The following is an 18,317-nucleotide window of genomic DNA, read 5'->3' as shown; positions in this document are numbered from 1 at the left end:
TTTAATCAAAAGTACAAATGTAAGAATATTGAACAGTTTCTTTAAATATTGCAGTATGAAGGCAACTTACATTAGTAATTTTGTAAGCTCTTGATTTTATTATATTTATTATTTTTTTTTTAACCCCACACATGAAAGAGTTGTAGGTTGTACTTAGTGGGAAATAAACAGTATTGGGGAGACTGTTCCAAAGAATAGAGGTGGATGGGATGAAGGAAGGTGTTGAGAAGTTTCTTTGGTATGTTTGGAGTTGGATGGGGTATGGGCATTGGCCAGTGATTGCTCTAGTTCTTACATGGTTAGAAGAAAGTGGAGGAATGGCAGTGGTCAATTCAGAAAAGCAGTACCCATGAAAGTACCTATAAGAAAGGAAAAAGGAAAAGTGCAGCAACAAAGTGCCTATGGGAAAGTGACAATGAAACATTTAATCAAGTACAAATGCAAAATAAATATGCATATTCTTAACAGAGATGCTTTTAAGTACTCTAGTATGAAGGCAATTTAAATTTATAATTTTGTAAGGCTTTTTTTTTTATTTTTTTTTTTAAATACCCCACATGTGAAAGAGTTGGAGGTTGTACTGGCTTCAAGTGTTTGGAGTTGAAGAGAAGTATAATGTTTTGAATGGAAAAGAACACAAAGCTTTTTATGTTGAGGAGGCTATGTATGTAATATGCTTGTGCCAGGATAAAATGGATGTGACAGTCAACAAAAGAAGAAAAAGCCAATCTTGAAAGGAAATTGGAACATAATCCAAAGTAAGAGGGGGGGGGGGATGAGGTAAGATCTTTATTACAGGTAATAAGGCAGGCCTGAGATTTTATGGTATTGAACTTGACTAAGTTATCTTCATCCCCCTCCCCACACACACACCCTTGGGGATGTTGAGGAGATCTCTGTTTAAGTCATTAGTTATGGAAGATCTTGAGGCCTCTATCATTTGAGCACCACAGAGTTTCTCAAATGAAGAAGAGGAATAAAGAGTACTGTCATCAACAAAGCTGTGAATGGGATTTGAAGCCAGCGAGAGAGGTCATTGATGTAAAGGAGGAAAATCATGGATGAGCGTACAGAACCCTGGGGTACTCCAGCATTGAATGAGAAATCTGATGAGAGGAAGCCATCCACCATGAATGAGCAAGTCATTGCATGTCATAATGCAATGAGTAACCAGTGAGGAAGTTGTCAATCCAGTCACAGAGTGCAGGAGGCAGGCCATAAGATGGTAACTTGTTAAGGAGGCCTCTATGCCAGATATGATCAAATACCTTTGAAATAACGAGAGCAATAACATGGGTTTCTCCAAACCAGCCCAAAGCTGGGAGATGAGCTGTAGAACAGGAATGGCAGAATTCATATTTGTGATCATTACTTAACTTATGAGTCTCGAACTGGTGAAGAAGCTGGTTGTTAATCTTCTCCATCACATTTAAAAGTACTGAGGTGAGAGCAATGGAATGATAGTTAGATGGTTGACTTTTGTCTCCCTTTTTTTGAGTACAGGCTGGATGAAGGCTTGCATCCATGCTGTTGGGTAGATGTCAGTAGAATATGATAGCTTATATAGGCAGTACATGATGGGTGTTGATTCTGGAGCACATTTGGAGGAATACCATCTGGACCAGAAGCCTTATTAGTATCAAGATTAATCAGGATCTTTTTGATGTTCTTCTGGCAGAAGTTCGAAGGACAGCAATGGGCAGCTTGTAATAGTGTGGGAGGTGATTTGCCTTGGTCATCATCCAGACAAGGGTTGAAGAAAAAACTGATGCCAAAAGGTGTGCCTTTTCTTTGGGTGAGGTTACCATGGTGCCATCGGGATGCAAGAGAGGTGGGAACAGGGAAAGGCAGAAGTTACTCTAAACAGCATTAGCAAGGGATCAGAAGGCTCAGTTGCTGGTTGAGTAGGTGGCAAGTTTATTGCATTTCATTTTTAATTTACCTTTGACAATAAGATTACAATGGAAAATTCCACTGCAATCTCATTTCATTTATTTGAACATCCTCACAGATGATAGCAGTCTGTTTTTAAACCAAGTAACAATTTAAAGCTAAGAGCAGTTAACATTATGTATCTATCATATGCATTCAGTGCTTACTGCTTCTTCCAGTAGCTGTAAGTGGCAGAAAGTTACAGACAAAAGCTGTATAAAAAAAAAAAAGAAGAACTTGAATCTGCTCGCTCGTAAGTCATCTATGTACACAGAAAAACTACCACATCATCTCAAGATTCCAGGAATACCACACTTAGGTGTGACCATGATATGCACTGGCAAGATGAATGTGGCCATTGTTTCATATAAACCAGTTCAGAATTTTAAAATATACATACTGGATGTTTATTGTATTCTTTTCCAAAAAAATATCCACATGTCTATAAAACTTAATTTTCATATGTCAAAGACTTATGTAGATCAGATTGCAAGAAGTTATATAATTAGGGAGAGTGGCCACCACAGTGATAATGCTCAAATCAGAGACAGGACTAGTTTGTTTACTTCTACAGACTACCATCAAATGGACTGGTGTGTGGTGACTTTCTGTGTCATTGCTTCAAGGAATTGACAGAAACAAGAGCTCATTTTACATGACATTTGGAAATCTCTTATCCCAACAGCATATGACTTCAACCATGCCACTAGCCACCTGAGTTTTTCAAAACATTGAACTGCATATGAGATAATGTGTCACACATAAATTGTTGGTTGGATGGAATTTAAATTTTCACTTGGATCAAAAATAATGTAACTTGTTCTTTTCAATGAGCTAGATATTTTTGTTTGTACTTTCAAGTTTTTGCTATATAGATCTATCTGGAAGATTTTACTGTAAAAAAAAAATAAAGTAAAGTTAAACAGTGTTTGTTTACATAAATGAAACAACGGTATTCCTGTCTCAGGAGTTAGTAGTTATTCTTTTGAGAAATTATTTAAATTAAAATTCAACTATTTCTTCATTACTCAAATTTGACCTGAAATGTAATGGAAGCTACTTGCTACTTAATCCAGTTGGCAGGATTACTTCTGGGGTCCTGCACTAAAATTTATACATTCTCTGTTCCATTCACCCTTATCTGTTTGTTGTTATTATAGTTATTTAGTTTATAATAGACATTTATATTGGGCCATTGCAGTTTTTAATTCTTGGAAAGCTACTAAATATATGATGCTGGCTTGTCGGTCACAGTTTAATGTTGGGAGAGGGGAATGAGGAAGACTAATTAAAACAAACTGCTTTTTTCAAATATTGAATCTAAATTTTTTACAACTAGGTTGTTTAAAAGCAGATTTTTTTTGTTTGTTTAAATTACATAAAATGATTACCTTCTTTTCCAAAATCAATCTCTCCTCTCTAGTCTGACATACCTACACAAAGATCTCTTTATTCATAAGCATTGATGTACCACAACAAAACAATGTACTAAGCATACAAACCTGTCCTCTACTCAGCACATAATGTGCTGAAATCAGCCCTATCATCCTATTTTCAAAACACTTAACAAGCATCAATAAAATATTCCTCCTTCATCAGGTGGAAAAAATCCCCTCCCCAAAAAAACACTAGCACTTATCCAGGATCTCAAATTCTTTATCATTTCTTAAGTTTTCCCACCTAATTCCTAAACATTTCTCATGTCCTCTCTCATTTTATTTCACTTTTGATGATCAAGTAGCTACAGATACAGGAACTGTATTTGTAGCTTCTCTTCCAAATCATCACTTCTATTTATTGATGGCTGAATAAGGTATAAATAAAATCTTAAATATACTAAGTGTGCATATCATTATTCCATTAATAAGCTTTGCGTTTAGTTGTTAATCTGTTTATTTTTTAGCACTAACTACAGCACAGTTTCATCCTGATGGCTTAATATTTGGTACTGGTACATCAGATTCTTTGATCAAAATCTGGGATTTAAAGGAGAGAGCAAATGTGGCCAATTTTCCTGGTCACTCTGGTCCAATTTCTGCAATTGCCTTTTCCGAGAATGGCTATTACCTTGCTACTTCTGCAGATGATTCAGTGGTAAAGCTGTGGGATTTAAGAAAACTTAAAAACTTTAAGACCATAACACTAGATGAAGGATATGAAGTAAGAAAATTTTTAATATAAACGTGTGTGTGTGTGTGTGTGTGTGTGTGTGTGTGTAGATATATATATGTATGTGTGTGTATGTTTGTACAGTGATCACCAGGTATTAATTCTGAATGACCACATTAAATCTTGAACATTTTACTTTCAAAAGTTTTTACCTTTGCAAGTAGATTTATCTTTCTCATTATTCATCACTGTCATTATGGCACTTTTATTCTATAGAATTTATATTGCATATTTATTTACTTATAGTAATAATTTTTAAAAAAATGTCAGTTTGTTCATCATTTAAGGATTTCAGTTGTCTTGAATAAGTAAGGCTTCATGCTAATGAAATCAATTCACAGTAAAAATTTTAGTGATAATTTCTTTAGTACTGTTTTAGAAAATTTAATCACCATTAAATAGTTTTACATAGCATATAAATTCACATGTAATCCCACTTGCCTGTTATCCAAATAACCAGATTTCTTGGATTTCATAAATTAATTTTTTGTACGTGAAATCCTTGGTAATCTCATCTCTGTACCTGCTCTCAAGTCAGTTTTGTGTGTGTTTTGACTGGCCAGATTACTATTTTCTATAGGAAAACATGAGTTGCTGAGAAAGGGGAGCTGCTGCTTTAAGATCTTTATACAAATGAAGTACCTCTCATTAATTATGCATTGTCTTCAGGAGATTTCTTTGTATTTTCAGCTTAAAAATTTTTCTTTAAAAGATCTTTTAAAACAAATTCAGCCAACCACAGAATTAATCATGGATTAGTTCTTAGTGATTATCACCATTATACAAAAACTAGAGAAAAAGATTAAAGCATGGGAGAATTATTATGAGTAATAGCCAAGGTCAAGTCTGGACTCAACAGGAACCAAGAAACTCCTAAGACAATAGATGAAAGTAATCTAGGCAGCAGATGAGACACCACCACCATTTTAATTTGTGAATATCTGAAATGTCATAGAACCATGTTTGGTCTCTGCAGCAGGAATATTGTCCTATTTTTATTAGCTGCATGCTGGTTCAGGTAATGTGGGGCTTGCATATTGCAGTCCTACCAGAAACCCATGTTGCGAACCTTGGCTCTGAATGTTCTTGTGCAGTTTTGTGTTCTAGTCAGTGCCCAGAACTCTGCATTTCAAGGTGTCAGCCGACAAATGGTGGTTTTTACATATTATCTTTGTAGCACCCTAATGTCATGTTCAGTGAGTGTGGTGGGTTTCCACTGCAGGTGGCACTTGACTCCCTGTGCTTCCATCTCTGATTGTTGACCTAGGATGGCCCAATTTGTCAACAATTTGCTGAAAACAGATAAGCCTGCAACATGGGATCCTATCACAATGCCTCTTTCAAACTCTGACAGTTTCCATCTCACAGCCATTTCACCTGGACACAGTTGTGCACTGACTTGGGAGCATCATATTCCTCCAATTTATACTGGCTATAAAAAGATGACTTGTTACATGGCACGATGTGCCTTGCTCATGGAGGTGTCCATTGGCTTCTTTCCAAGCAGTGTATGTTACGTTTTTCTGGTGTATCATTTGGCATACAAAATAGTTCAAGCAGTATTTCATTAATATTTTCCTACCAACAATTTATTTTAAGTCTGATAAGTTGTTAAGTTGGATTTGATCAGTTCTTACTTTTTCTGTCTTCTAAACTGATGTACTCCTAAGTGCATCATCCATTTCACACCTTTCATTCTTCTGTTCTTCCCCCCCTTATTTTTTGCTTTAAAGGCCTGTTTTGCCATTTAAATGATCATATGGTTCTTAAATTAGCTCTAAAGTTTAATATTTAATATTCTTGAATATTAAAAATTTAAAACGAATCAAAGGTCATCAGCTTTCAGAGGTGAATTTTAGACTTGATTATACAAATATTATTGCAAGAAAAATTATTATTGAAAGAGTCTGAAAGCAATAATCAAACTCTGGAGATGCAGTGACAGACTCTGAAGAAAACATTTGTTTTCAGTCATTGAGGCATGTGGGGAAGTTGTCTGCAAATAGAAAACTCAAAACTCCATGGTGGATACAAGAAATGAAAGAGACAGTTCTGCTGAAAAAAAGCTTAGAAATGAAGGAAAGAGTACTGTGAAAGGAATCAGCTAATAAAGCTGATAGATGTTTGGGATAATTATTTCGAAAGACTGTTTGATGAAACAAGAAGGGACATAAGGATAGTAGAAAATATTCAAGAGGAATACTATCTGGAATTCATGTTAATACTTGAGGCCGAAAAAAAAGCCATCAAAAACCTGAATGTAGGAAGGCAGCTGAATTAGATGATATTCAATCAGAACTGCTTGAGTATGGAAGCATAAAATTTCTACAGTGGCTACACTGCATAATTCAGAAGTCTTGGTCAGAGGGTCGAATTCAAATCGTTGGAGTAGAACTCTCATAGTACCAATCTATAAAAAAGGAAATAAAACTGAATGTGTGAGAATTACAGAAGAATTTCCTCACCGAAGTACATGGTAAGATTTTTGCAATCATATTGGAGAAAAGGGTAAGTAAAACTGTGGGAGGGAAGCTTGGAGAAGAAAAAGTTGGGTTCAAGTCAAATATTGAGTTGCCAGAATCAGATTTCATTTTATAATAGACATATAGTTGGGAAATAATGGAAATAATGTGGATCAATATCTAAGTTTTTTAGATCTGCAAAAGGCATATGATAAGGTACCAAGAGAAATGCTGTTCAAAACTCTACAATTATATGGCATAAATTGGACATTATATCAAACAATACATAGTCTACTTTTGATTATAAATCAGCAGTTAGAATTGAAGGGGATTACAAGAAGGTTTTTTGATGTTAAATCAGGTGTGAGACATGGGTGCGCATTATCTCCACTGTTATTCATTGTCTATTTGGATTACATTATGTAAGAAAAGTTGTATTAAGGAGTTGATATCCAAATTGGAGATGTTAATATCAGCTCATTACTTTATGACAATTGAATAACTGCTGTTATTCAGTTCAGTAGCATTAAATATGGCATGAAAATCAGCATTGAAAAGACTATGAAAATAGCCATGATCATTAAAAAAAAAAAAAATCAGCTTCATCCACATCCTGAATGGAAAATCTACAGAATGAGTAAAACATTTAGTTATTTGGGCATAATTTATATGAAAATAGACAATAGAATTAGCAGAGCTGGTATGGTGGGAATCAACTGAATAGATTTATATGGAATAAGAGAGAGAGAAAAATTAGAACTAAACTAGTAAGCTTGTAAACTACTAAACTAGTAGTATACAAGACAATGTTTAAGCCAGTTTTAATTTATAGATCTGATAGCTCAGAAGTACAATATTTGATCAAAGATTGGAGACCATAGATATGAGAGTTCTGAGAAAAGTGAAGGAAATTAATAGGATGCATTAGTGGCAAAGTTGTATTAAAAATTAAGATATATGAAGGATTTCAACATTGTTAGGATTCAGGAATGTATCAGCAGAGCTTATGTTGGTGGTATGATCACATCACTTAAACATTAAGGAACAATACCACTCGAAACTTAAATTATGAAAGGAGAGAAAACTCCTGTTTGATGCCATAATGACATTAAAAAGACCTATAGGTGTTGTTGTTGTGTCTTACTTTCTACTCATATATCTGTTCTTTTATCTTTGGCTCAAATCCTCGTTAAACTCTCAATCGGGTATCACATGGTACCTCTGGGGGACAAAGGAATTGCCTCGAGATCAAGACAATACCAGAGTATCAGATTGTTTGAGATCGACCCCTCGTTAAACATTAAGAAATTTATATTTCACTGCGCCACTTAGCGCTTTTAGATTAAACAATATTATTAATCAAGAGGTGATCCCAAGACAGTACTTAAGTGATACCTTGTAATTTCGCAGACGTGGCCAAAATCTATTCTTATTCTAGTCTCCTGCCTGGGTTCGTAGTATGTTTTTATAAGCGGTGCATCGGATTCCAGAAATCACAGAGAGTCTTACTTGGGTACAAAAGCAAGGTTTATTAGATATCATAAATATGTACATACAATACAATAAGCTTAATTCCCACCTTGAGGGAGTTCCTGACAGTCAGGATAGAATTAGAAGATTACAATAATATAAGTATACTCAAAATATTAACTGTAAATCACTGAAGTAAGATTTCTTATTTTTATCCTTAAATACCTTAATCATGCATGATTATCACAATAACTCTCTAATTTCTTTAGTAATTCAATCAAACCACACAAGATAGCATTTATATCTTTTACAATCCCTTCACTGAAAGCAATTCCTTACTTTAAACATATTCTTAACCTCCTAGAACATATTATGCAACTCTATCACAATAGGAGACAGTAAGATTTTAAGGTAACCCTCTATAGATCGCTACAGTTCAGTCCTAATTAATATCATTAATGTTCCTTCTTCTGTTTTTACAATGTGGCACAAATCTTTCATTCACAATCAGCAGAATACAAATAAAGTCTGCTTATCTATCCTTGGTTCTGCATCGCGTCAAAAGTCTACCAGAATCTGCCTCTCCTTAGACGAAATATCCATGTGCTCCGATCTGGCTTTCTATGGACGGCTGGACTTATTCCTTCTGTGGAGATACAACGTCTAGTTCCACTGCTGCCCCTATCGAAACCCTCCGGAATGGAGGCACTGCTACCCTTCAACTGCTCACGACAATACGAGACGAATACCAGGAGATCCAGGAACAAAAAGCCTTTTTTCATGGGTGCTATACCCTTGTATTTTCATTTTCTTTCTCGGCGTTTCTCGCATTCTGCAATGTCCAGCCAACACACTCACGTGGTCTTACGTCACGGCACACTATTGCTTGGGGCGAGCCGCTCCCTTGCGTTACTGCTCTGTGACCTTTGGACGTCACTCCCCACCCATCTTGAATTTGTGCTAACATTCTATATCTCTTAATACATATTACTGTATAAAACTCTGCTAAAGGTTTACACTTCCATTATTGATTTTAACTCATTTGTGAGTGGTACTAAATGCACACTTATTTGTTTTCTCATAGTAAAAACTGCTTGATATATTTATATAGCATTAATTTAATACTCAGAGGCAATCACATGTATTTATATTCCTTTTTTGTTTGGAAACGTGTGTTAGATTGTGATAACATAGGAGTTCCTAAAATCCCATTCTATCACAATCCAACAGTGTACTATGATCAGGTGGATTTGATGTAGACTATGAAAATAGTTATATATTTTATAGGTATATAGTGTATTTTTCTTTTTATAAATGCACAAATGAAAGCTGTACTCCCATAATCTGATTCCATTTTCTCACCAAGCTTACTGAATTATACAGTGTAGCTACTATAAATTGTTTATGCCTTGTTTTTGTATTTCTCGTTGAAATACAAACACAAGAATATTGTTTATCTGCCTTTCTACCTAGGCTTATAGTTGCTTTTATGGCTCTCATAAAAGAAATATGTACAGTTGCATTTGCTCTTCAATATTCTTAATTATAGTTTTGTTACTATTTAATTTAATAGCTTTTCAAAGTAACTTGTTTTTTCTTTCTTTCATTTCTTTGCTTTCTTAGTATTCTCCAAAACATTGTCACTTTTGTGATGTTTATCGTGTATATATTCTTTCCATATTTCCGTTAGGCTACTTTTACACATAACTAAGCATTTATGTGTTTTGCCTCAAATTCTTTGTCATTTGCTAACCTACTGGTGAACTTTCTATCATGTTGTCTTATTTTTGTGGAATATTTAATTTCGTATGCCCACTATAGAGTTCTTAGTTTTCTGTATTTTCTATATCGTAACAGCTTCACCATATGCTTCCTTAGCTGAGTCAGTATTTTCTTTATTTTACTAGTCGGTCTGTAAGATTTTGTTCTTGTTTTCAAATTCCACTTCTCCCTCCTCCTACATAAAATTTTGGTATATTTGAGTCTACAATTCATATGTGAATGTGATAGTATCTCATTTATCTTTTCAATTTGATATTCCTTTTTTTTCACTTTCTATTTCAAGTTCTCCCTACATGTTTATATCATCTGAAGACATCACTATCAACAAGAACATATGAGTAAGACTTATTGTTTAGTGTGTTTTCTCTTTACTTGAATTATACACACTTTTATGTTGAAATGAGATGTTAGTAATGATTTAGTTCATTTCCTGAACATAAATTGCAGGTACTTGTTGCTGTTATTAACTCTGCCATTTCTCTTTTGCAATACATTTGTATCTGAAATTCATTTTCTACTCTACTGTTTGGGTCTCCAACAAGATTTTTTTTTTTTTTTTTTAGTTGCTCTCTCTTTTAACTTACACCAAATTTTTTCTCCTTCTGTATGGCAGAAGAAATTAAATTTAAGTTTAATATTCAATACTTATGCTCACCTCTTCTTTTCCTGTTCTTCATCTGAATAAAAATGTGTGCATTTTTATCAAATGGATTAAAAAAACTTTTTGAATCCGATTAATTTCTTAATTTTTATACAGTTTAAGTTTATACAGTTAATTTTTACAGTTCATAGTAGGATTAAGGCCTAGGATCATGTGCTGGACATTTTGGATCCTAACTTCTTAGGATTGAAAGAACACTCTTCCACTCATCATCGCCATTTGTAATCCCTACCATATTAGAATCTCAAAAGACTTCTCAGAATCCTGCATATATTTAATGTTTTGGAACCAAGGATTCTGTGAAATGCTACTTTCTCAGATAACATAATTAGGAATCACTTTGTGTCTTAATTGCTATTTAGTACCTTGTTTACAGATTGTTACATTTTGCAAATTTATATGACATTGGTCATTCAGATTTTCAAAATAAGTTAACACAGGTAAGTTGGATTAAGTAATGTGCAGGACAGCACATATTTCTTGGAGCACTTGAACAAATGCTGAGACAGAAAAACCAATGAAAAAGATCAGGAAGACCAAGATAATTTATTGATACATTTAGGAATGCTTTCGGAGAGCAAACTATAAGAGCCAGTCAGTCAGAGGCTTGACAGATAATAAATGAATTTAGAAAGAAGTTGTTGATTGGAAATTATTTGCACCGATTGTGTTCGACTCTCCTGTCTTATACATCCCTTGAGAGTATATATGCTGATAATGATGACTAAACTAAGATGTCATCTTGAATTTCTTAAAAACTGAACTAGTATAATAAATGATGCATTTGAAATCAATATTTACAATTTAAGTATCGGTTAGCTGCATGAGTTAGGGGGAGGAGGAGGAGACAAGTGTTAGATTTCACAAACTAATTAAACATAACTTTAAAAGAATCCTCTCTTACCTGAAAGGAATCTGAAAACATAATTGGCTGAAGTCTTTTTAAGTACAGTCCTCAATTAAGAACAAACAACAACTACAACTCTGATATCCTGGTGTTTATAAATTGTTTCATGACTGCATTGAAGTTTATGTACAGTGTTCTTGCTCTATCCATTTTGAAGTTGTTTAAATATGAAATATTGAAACAGCTATGGATGAACATAAAGATTATGTTAAGTTTTTTCCATGTCTGACAAGTACTAGGTTTTTCTCTCGCCCTTCCCTTCCACCTGGAGACAGAATCTGATGGAACAAAAATAAGATACTACACAAGTCACTCCAAATACAAGCGGAGTCTAGAAAGTTCTGATAAGTGCTAAAAACAAAATTAATTTTATGTCTTCTTATAAATCAACTTTCTCTAAATCCAGAGTAATTTAATAATAAGGTGGTACACCTTTTGGGAACTCGTATAGGCAAATATGACTTTTCCATGCAAAAGGAGATAAGTTAATTCTCATTTAGAATATAGGGGTTTCCAACATTTTTCAAGGTTCTCTAAGAATTAAGCCCAGTTGAATATATAGAGCAGTGTTTCTCAACCTGTGGTCTGCGACGATGGGACAGGTGGTCTGCAGGCAGACTTAAATTAATTAAATAAATATATATTTTTTAATTATCTAAACAAATTAAAATTGAATAAGTAAAAATTATTGAAATCAAATGGAGACTTAAAAAACAACAACAAATATTGTCAGAATGTTCACGGTGGAAGGAATAAAACTATATTATTGTTCACTTCACCCCTCTTTTATTGTCCTTCTGCTGCTACAAATTTAGCACGAACATTGGAATCCTTTTTAGTGGAAAATGACATTTTTGTTGATTCTGAGTTTCTGAAAAGGGTTTGTGGCCACCTCAAAACCAGAATTTTGAAACATATTTTCCTAACTTTTATAAGAAATTTCTGTGGGTTTGCAATCCATTTCAGGCTTGCAGTCACAAGAACGACCTTTCATTATCAAAAAAAAAAACAACAGTTAATTGAGTTTTCAAGTGACAGTGGATTAAAATGCAATTCTGTGATCTTGGTTTGGCTCGATTTTGGATCTTGCCTTCAGTGAGAAGTGAATTTTCCGAATTATCTAAAGAAGCATTGAAAATCGTCATGCAGTTCTCTACAACTCTTTGTGAGAAAGGATTTACATCGCTCCTTCAAATAAAAACAAAATATAGAAATTGTCTTCGTGTGTGTGTGTGCCAATCTTCGACTGAAGTCTACCAATATTGAGCCAGGTATCCCAGCAACTCTTCAAGGGCTGAGAAGCTCAACCATCTCATTAAAAGTAAGTAGTAACATAATTAGATCATTATTTATTTGTTTAATAAAAATTAAAACTTTGTTCAATGATGATACACTTTTAATCGTTTACTTCCAATTTAATTAATTATGTTTCCATATGTATTCAAAACATGCTTTTAGATTTATTATGTTATAAATGGCACAGTTTTTCTGAAATGTTGATAATTCCTACTTAGGTTTTTAAAAAAATTACGAAAAGTCAAAATGACGTATAGGGAAATAAATTAAAAACACTATGTTTATTTTTGAAGTAAAACTTTAATTCCAACATTCTAAAATGTTATTTTTCTTGCTTTTCTGTTTGCAAAATCATCGATAACATTTTCTAAGTCTATTCCATCACTCAGTTGCTGTTTTATAGACAGTGAGGCAAGATTTCTTAAACGCCAAAAAAGTGCCGTCCGGGGTGGAGTGGTCCGTAGAATTGTTTTCAGCATTTTACTGGTCCTTGGCCTTAGGTTGAGAAACGCTGATATAAAGTATTTGGAATACAGTTATTTTTTGCATTGTTTTGGCCTACTGACAGTTTCTCTACAATTACACCAAAATGCAAAGTAGAGATTGTAAAGATCAGAAGAAAGTAAAATACTGTTACAGATTGTCCCATCATCCAAAGGATTTCAGCCAGATTTATTTGTTGAATGTTTTACCCATTTAATTAAAAAAAAAAAAAAAAAAAAGTAAACCAAGTACTGAGGGAGCAGTACTTGGCTGATATTGTATTGATTGTTTAAAGAAGTGAAATTCTGCTATGAAATTTGAACAGTGTCATAACAGTAGCAGCAATAATACTACAAATCATTCAATGTGATTTCAGTTAAGCTGATCAAGTCTAAGAATTCCCATTATGAGGTAAGATGATGTATTCTCCTTACATCTTCCTTCCTCACTACCTGGTTCACTTTTCTACATGTTTTTTTGAGATAACATACTCCCTAGCGTTGGGAAAAAATTAAAAATTTCTTAAAATTGTCTTAAATCAGTGTGTAGTAAAAATATGATGATGCACCGCTGGACATTTTTGAATAACAAACAATTACTTTTCTCTCAAGAACTTAGTTATCTTTGAGAGTCTCGGTTGTTAGAGGTGAGACTTCAGTAAAAGCTTGATCAAGTCTAAGAATTCCCATTATGAGGTAAGATGGTGTATTCTCCTCAGGGAGTATGTCTGTAGTAGAGCCAACCCTTAGTATGCAAAACAGCAATCATGAAGAACTTCTTACAGTGACTATGGTTTTATATATACTTAAGTATAATAGGTACAAAAACAAGGATATGGTTTCTTGTGTAGTGTTAATATATAGTACTTCACCAATTTGAAAGTTTGAGAGATGTCTAGAAACGAATAACCCTGCTCTCTTAAAATGGTCAGAGAATTCTCCATTGTTAACAAGAAAGTTAATACTGTACTACCAAGTGCAGAAATCTAAATTAATTTAAAAAATAATTAAAATAGTGTAGCCAAGTTTTGATGTTCATATTTGGTTGACTCTCCAAATCCAATTTCTCTTTTAGGTAAAAGATTTATGTTTTGATCAGAGTGGAACATACCTTGCAGTAGCAGGAACAGATGTTAGGTAAGTAAATGCTTGCTTTTTTCTTAAGAAGTAACTAATCATACTGTGTTTCAAACCTCATTACTGCTTTCGATTTACTAGCACACGTTACTCTTCTGAAAGTGTAATGCCTGAACACAGTATGTGTGGAGTGTGAGTTGCCTTGAAATGTATCTAGTCTTCTTTTCTTCCTTTATCCCTCCTTTATAAGTTAGTAAACATTGGAGTATTATTGCAATTGTATTTCTTGCATTATCACACATACACAATGAAATTGTATTTTACAAGTTTTTTGAAACTTGTAAAATAGCAATAAGCTTGGGAAATAGCACACAGTAATCTGATTTTTGTTGCACAAAACTGTGAGTTAATGAAATGCACTACTAATTAAGGGATTTTTTGGGATGAAACAGTTGTATATGTGAGTGCTGTAGATAGTTGGCATTAAGATCAAGAAACAGCATGGCAGAGTTGACATTAATAACAAATCATGAAGTACGCAACCAAACACTGCAGCTGATAATTTCCATAAGCAGAAAACTGAGCAGTCAGAGAAAAAAATCAACAGGTAAGTCTGAGATCACTGGTCCTAAAATTGAACATTACATTAATATGAGTCAACCAACTTGTCATGGAATTGAGCTATCATAAAGTATTGTATGTTAAGTCTGATGTTAGTTGACTAACAAAATGAAATAAGACTGGAGGTCTGTAACTGACTGCTTCAAGGGAAGTCACTGCATATCTTCACAAAATTATAACTAAGACAAAAGTTGCAGCCATTGTTATGATCCCAAAATGAAAATTCAGTGTATGGAATATTGTCACTCCACCTCAGTGGAGTGGCAAAAAGTTCAAGGTCAAACACTTCCTCCAGTAAATTCATGCTAAGTGTCCATTAGAATGGCAGAAGTATCATTCACCAGAGCTATGTGGTGAAAGAGAAAACAATAAATCAGCAAAACTATGTGAATATATTGAGAGACAACCATTGCTTTTGCAACATAACAATGTGAGACTGTGCACTTGTGACTATTGAAGAAATTGGATTTGAAGTTGCAAATCATCCTTTGTACAGCCTGGACTTGGCTCCATCAAACTTCCAATGGAGCAAAGTTCAGGCTGTACAAAAGTATGGGTATTTCCTAAATTGATGTTGTGAAAATGATGAATGGACTCAAAGCAGATGTAAGAAAATGGTTCTGAAAAACTCATTTTATTTAAGACAGCTTTGAAAATCTTGTTAGTTAGAGATTCAGTAAGTATTTTATTTATCATAATTTAATACATTTCATGATTAAGGTTTTCATAAAGATATACAGATAACACTAAGTCATTTTAAAAAATTAATATGCACATTTTAAATAATAATTGTATGGCTCATTTGTAATTTGCCAAGCTAACAGTATATTAAGGTTCACATTTTTTTTGGTGTAAAATTTCTCATGTTATGGTTCTCTTAACATACATATAGTTTTAGTGTGTTACTAAGTTGCAAATAATGTGATTGAAGTTCTCTCTCTTGACAATGCCTCTCCTTTCTAAAGGAATGAATTCCCAGTTTGGAAAAACACTGGGAATTAGGGGATGAACATATTCATCCTTGGAAGCTAGTAAAGCTGTAGCAAGCCTGATTTGTGGTGTTAAATTGGATGCATTATCAGAGACTGGGATGAGTTAATTAACATAAGAAAAGAAAAATTGAAAAAAATTCATTGCCCTTATCTCCCAAACTGCTTCTGGATGAAAATCTGTAGGGTACGATAGGGTAAGATTTTTATGTTCTTTTAAACCACCTCATCCACTCTTAAAAATACCAAGGGTCTATAAAATCCACTTTTATGTGGCATATGCTGTATAGGATAAACAGGATAATCTGGAGACCTTTACATATCAGAACATGCTAAAGATATTCATAAAAGTGCTTCATGATATTAATAACATCAGAAGAAGAAGAAAGAATAATTAATTTATTGAGCTTGCTAATATTTTACTGGTTTTTCTAACCCATCAGAGTGCAGATTACAACTGTCATCAGTGATACACAGCAATCAGAATGTTATGGAAACAGTTCAAATTGTAACTGAAAAGAAACTAATTTTTTAATATTAGTTTCTCCTCTAGAGGTATGATAGTGGAGTTAATTTGGAGAAGTTCATGCTAATGTGGTCTTAGAATGACTATGGTCATTCCAAGACCACACGGCACCACAATCAACATCCAGGTCTTTCTGTATGTATGTGAAAAGAAGAGAAAATGCAAATACAAATTAGCCTGTCATACCAACGATACATGGGCCATAACTGCTTTATCAGAAATTCAAGCTTCTGATAAAGCTTCAGAAATGCTGTGCTCAATGCAGTTAGAATAAGTTCATTAAAAATCTCATTAAAAAGTCCTTGGATATGGTACATTATGTTGCACAATATGATAATTAAAGCTTTGATACAGTAAAGGTTTCTTGTTGTTTAAATGTTATATGAACAAACTCTCAGAAAGAAGTGGAAAATAAAGTACACAAAATTAGTAGAGAAGTCAAAACTGAAAGTTTTATCTTAAAATTATGCGATCTTTATACTAGAACTTAAAAGAATTTCATCATACCATAGAAATTTCAGGAGTTTATATATATATACTGGTGTCCAAAGCCTAAGGATGAACACTATTTCTGAAGATTAGAACTGCAAATTCAGACAAATCAGCTTGTGGCAATTTGTATAATTGATGATTTAAAGTAGAAAGCAGTTACATATTCAGATTTTTGAATCATGCACAAAGGGGTCATGTGATAGCACTCAATAGGATAAAAGGCTGTGCTGAGCGAATTATGTTTGTAGTAAGCTCTTTTTGTGAAGGAATAAAGTTGTGAACTTGGATGTCTTAAAATGTCTCAAAGACATCTAGATGATTTTACACGGGAAAGAATTATTGAAACACTTGAAGGAGATCACAGAATTACTGATATTGCTAGAAAATTTGGAATCCCACAGTTGTATCCAGGCTCTGGACAGCATTTCAAACCAATGGAATGTGTTCCAGAAGTTTGCTAAGGGGTCGCCCTCACTACAGCAGGTCAGCTTGCAAGTCAGCTCCATTCAAGCATAGGTATGCAGATATCTTGATAAATTGTGATAAAATGCCTGTGATGTGATATGTAGGCCTATATGCCCAAAGGCCATATGTTTATAGGTGCTTGTTTATGATTACATCATAAACAAGCAGTGGAGATTCTGCTGGAGACAGAGGATGTTAATCGAATTGAGTGGCCAGTATGCTCCCCAGATCTCAACCAAATAGAATATGTTTGGGATGCAATAGGGAAATGCATTGCTGCTCGAAATTCCCATCCAGAAAACAAACAAACCAGCCCTTATCATTGCTCTGAAGGAGGAGTGGGCCAGTTTGCCTTAAGAACTCTTGAATCACTTGGTGCTAAGCATGGTACGTTGTGAGAACTTCATCGAAGTTCGGGGTGGATGTATTCCATACTGAAATGTCTCTCTGCATAGTTTTCTGTAAGCACTATACATTAATTTCTTAACTTAAGCGCCTCCGTAGCGCAATTGGAAGAACGACGGTACATTGCGCCCTTCGATTGGAATAGGCCTAAGTTCGATTCTCGTCGCAACGGGAGGAATCTTTATCTGGTCGATTTCAATCGATGGTGAGTTAGCCGATCTCATACGGAGGTAGCAGGGTTTTTTCTCCCGGAAACTCGGGTTTTTCATCCCGCATACAATCAAATCGGCCCTTCAGAACACACACAATTTACAGACAAAAATTACTAGTTGTGGTGGTGGGCGGTAGATGGCGTTGATTCGTAGTAGAGGTAAGGTGTAGAGACAGTTGAAGATGTCCTCCCGCGATGAGTCTTCGAACTCCTTGGAGGTATCAGGAATAATAATAATAATAACTGCATTCTTTGAAAATTTGTAACTTTTGCCAAAAATGTATTGCAATATAATTTGTATGAAATTTATAACACATTCTTTGTGTAATAAATATCAATATCTTTATCAATAAATCAATTATCAATAAAT

General features: G+C 34.1%; 1 protein-coding gene across 2 annotated transcripts in view; it reads left to right on the top strand.

Annotated features, from left to right (window-relative positions):
- Prp19 (pre-mRNA processing factor 19) overlaps window positions 1–18,317 on the top strand; it is a 171,453-nt gene that overhangs the window by 149,072 nt on the left and 4,064 nt on the right. For both annotated transcript variants that reach the window (XM_090410212.1, XM_090410213.1), the window contains 2 exons: window positions 3,836–4,092; window positions 14,237–14,298. In XM_090410212.1, coding sequence (XP_090266338.1) covers window positions 3,836–4,092; window positions 14,237–14,298 — 319 coding nt within the window. The remainder of the gene's footprint in view (window positions 1–3,835; window positions 4,093–14,236; window positions 14,299–18,317) is intronic.

This window comes from Typopeltis vanoorti, chromosome 20 (assembly GCF_054136105.1).
Source record: "Typopeltis vanoorti isolate ZY-2024b chromosome 20, IOZ_Tvanoo_1.0, whole genome shotgun sequence".
In the NCBI taxonomy this organism is placed as follows: Eukaryota; Metazoa; Arthropoda; class Arachnida; order Uropygi; family Thelyphonidae; genus Typopeltis; species Typopeltis vanoorti.
This window is presented reverse-complemented; position numbering and strand designations above follow the sequence as displayed.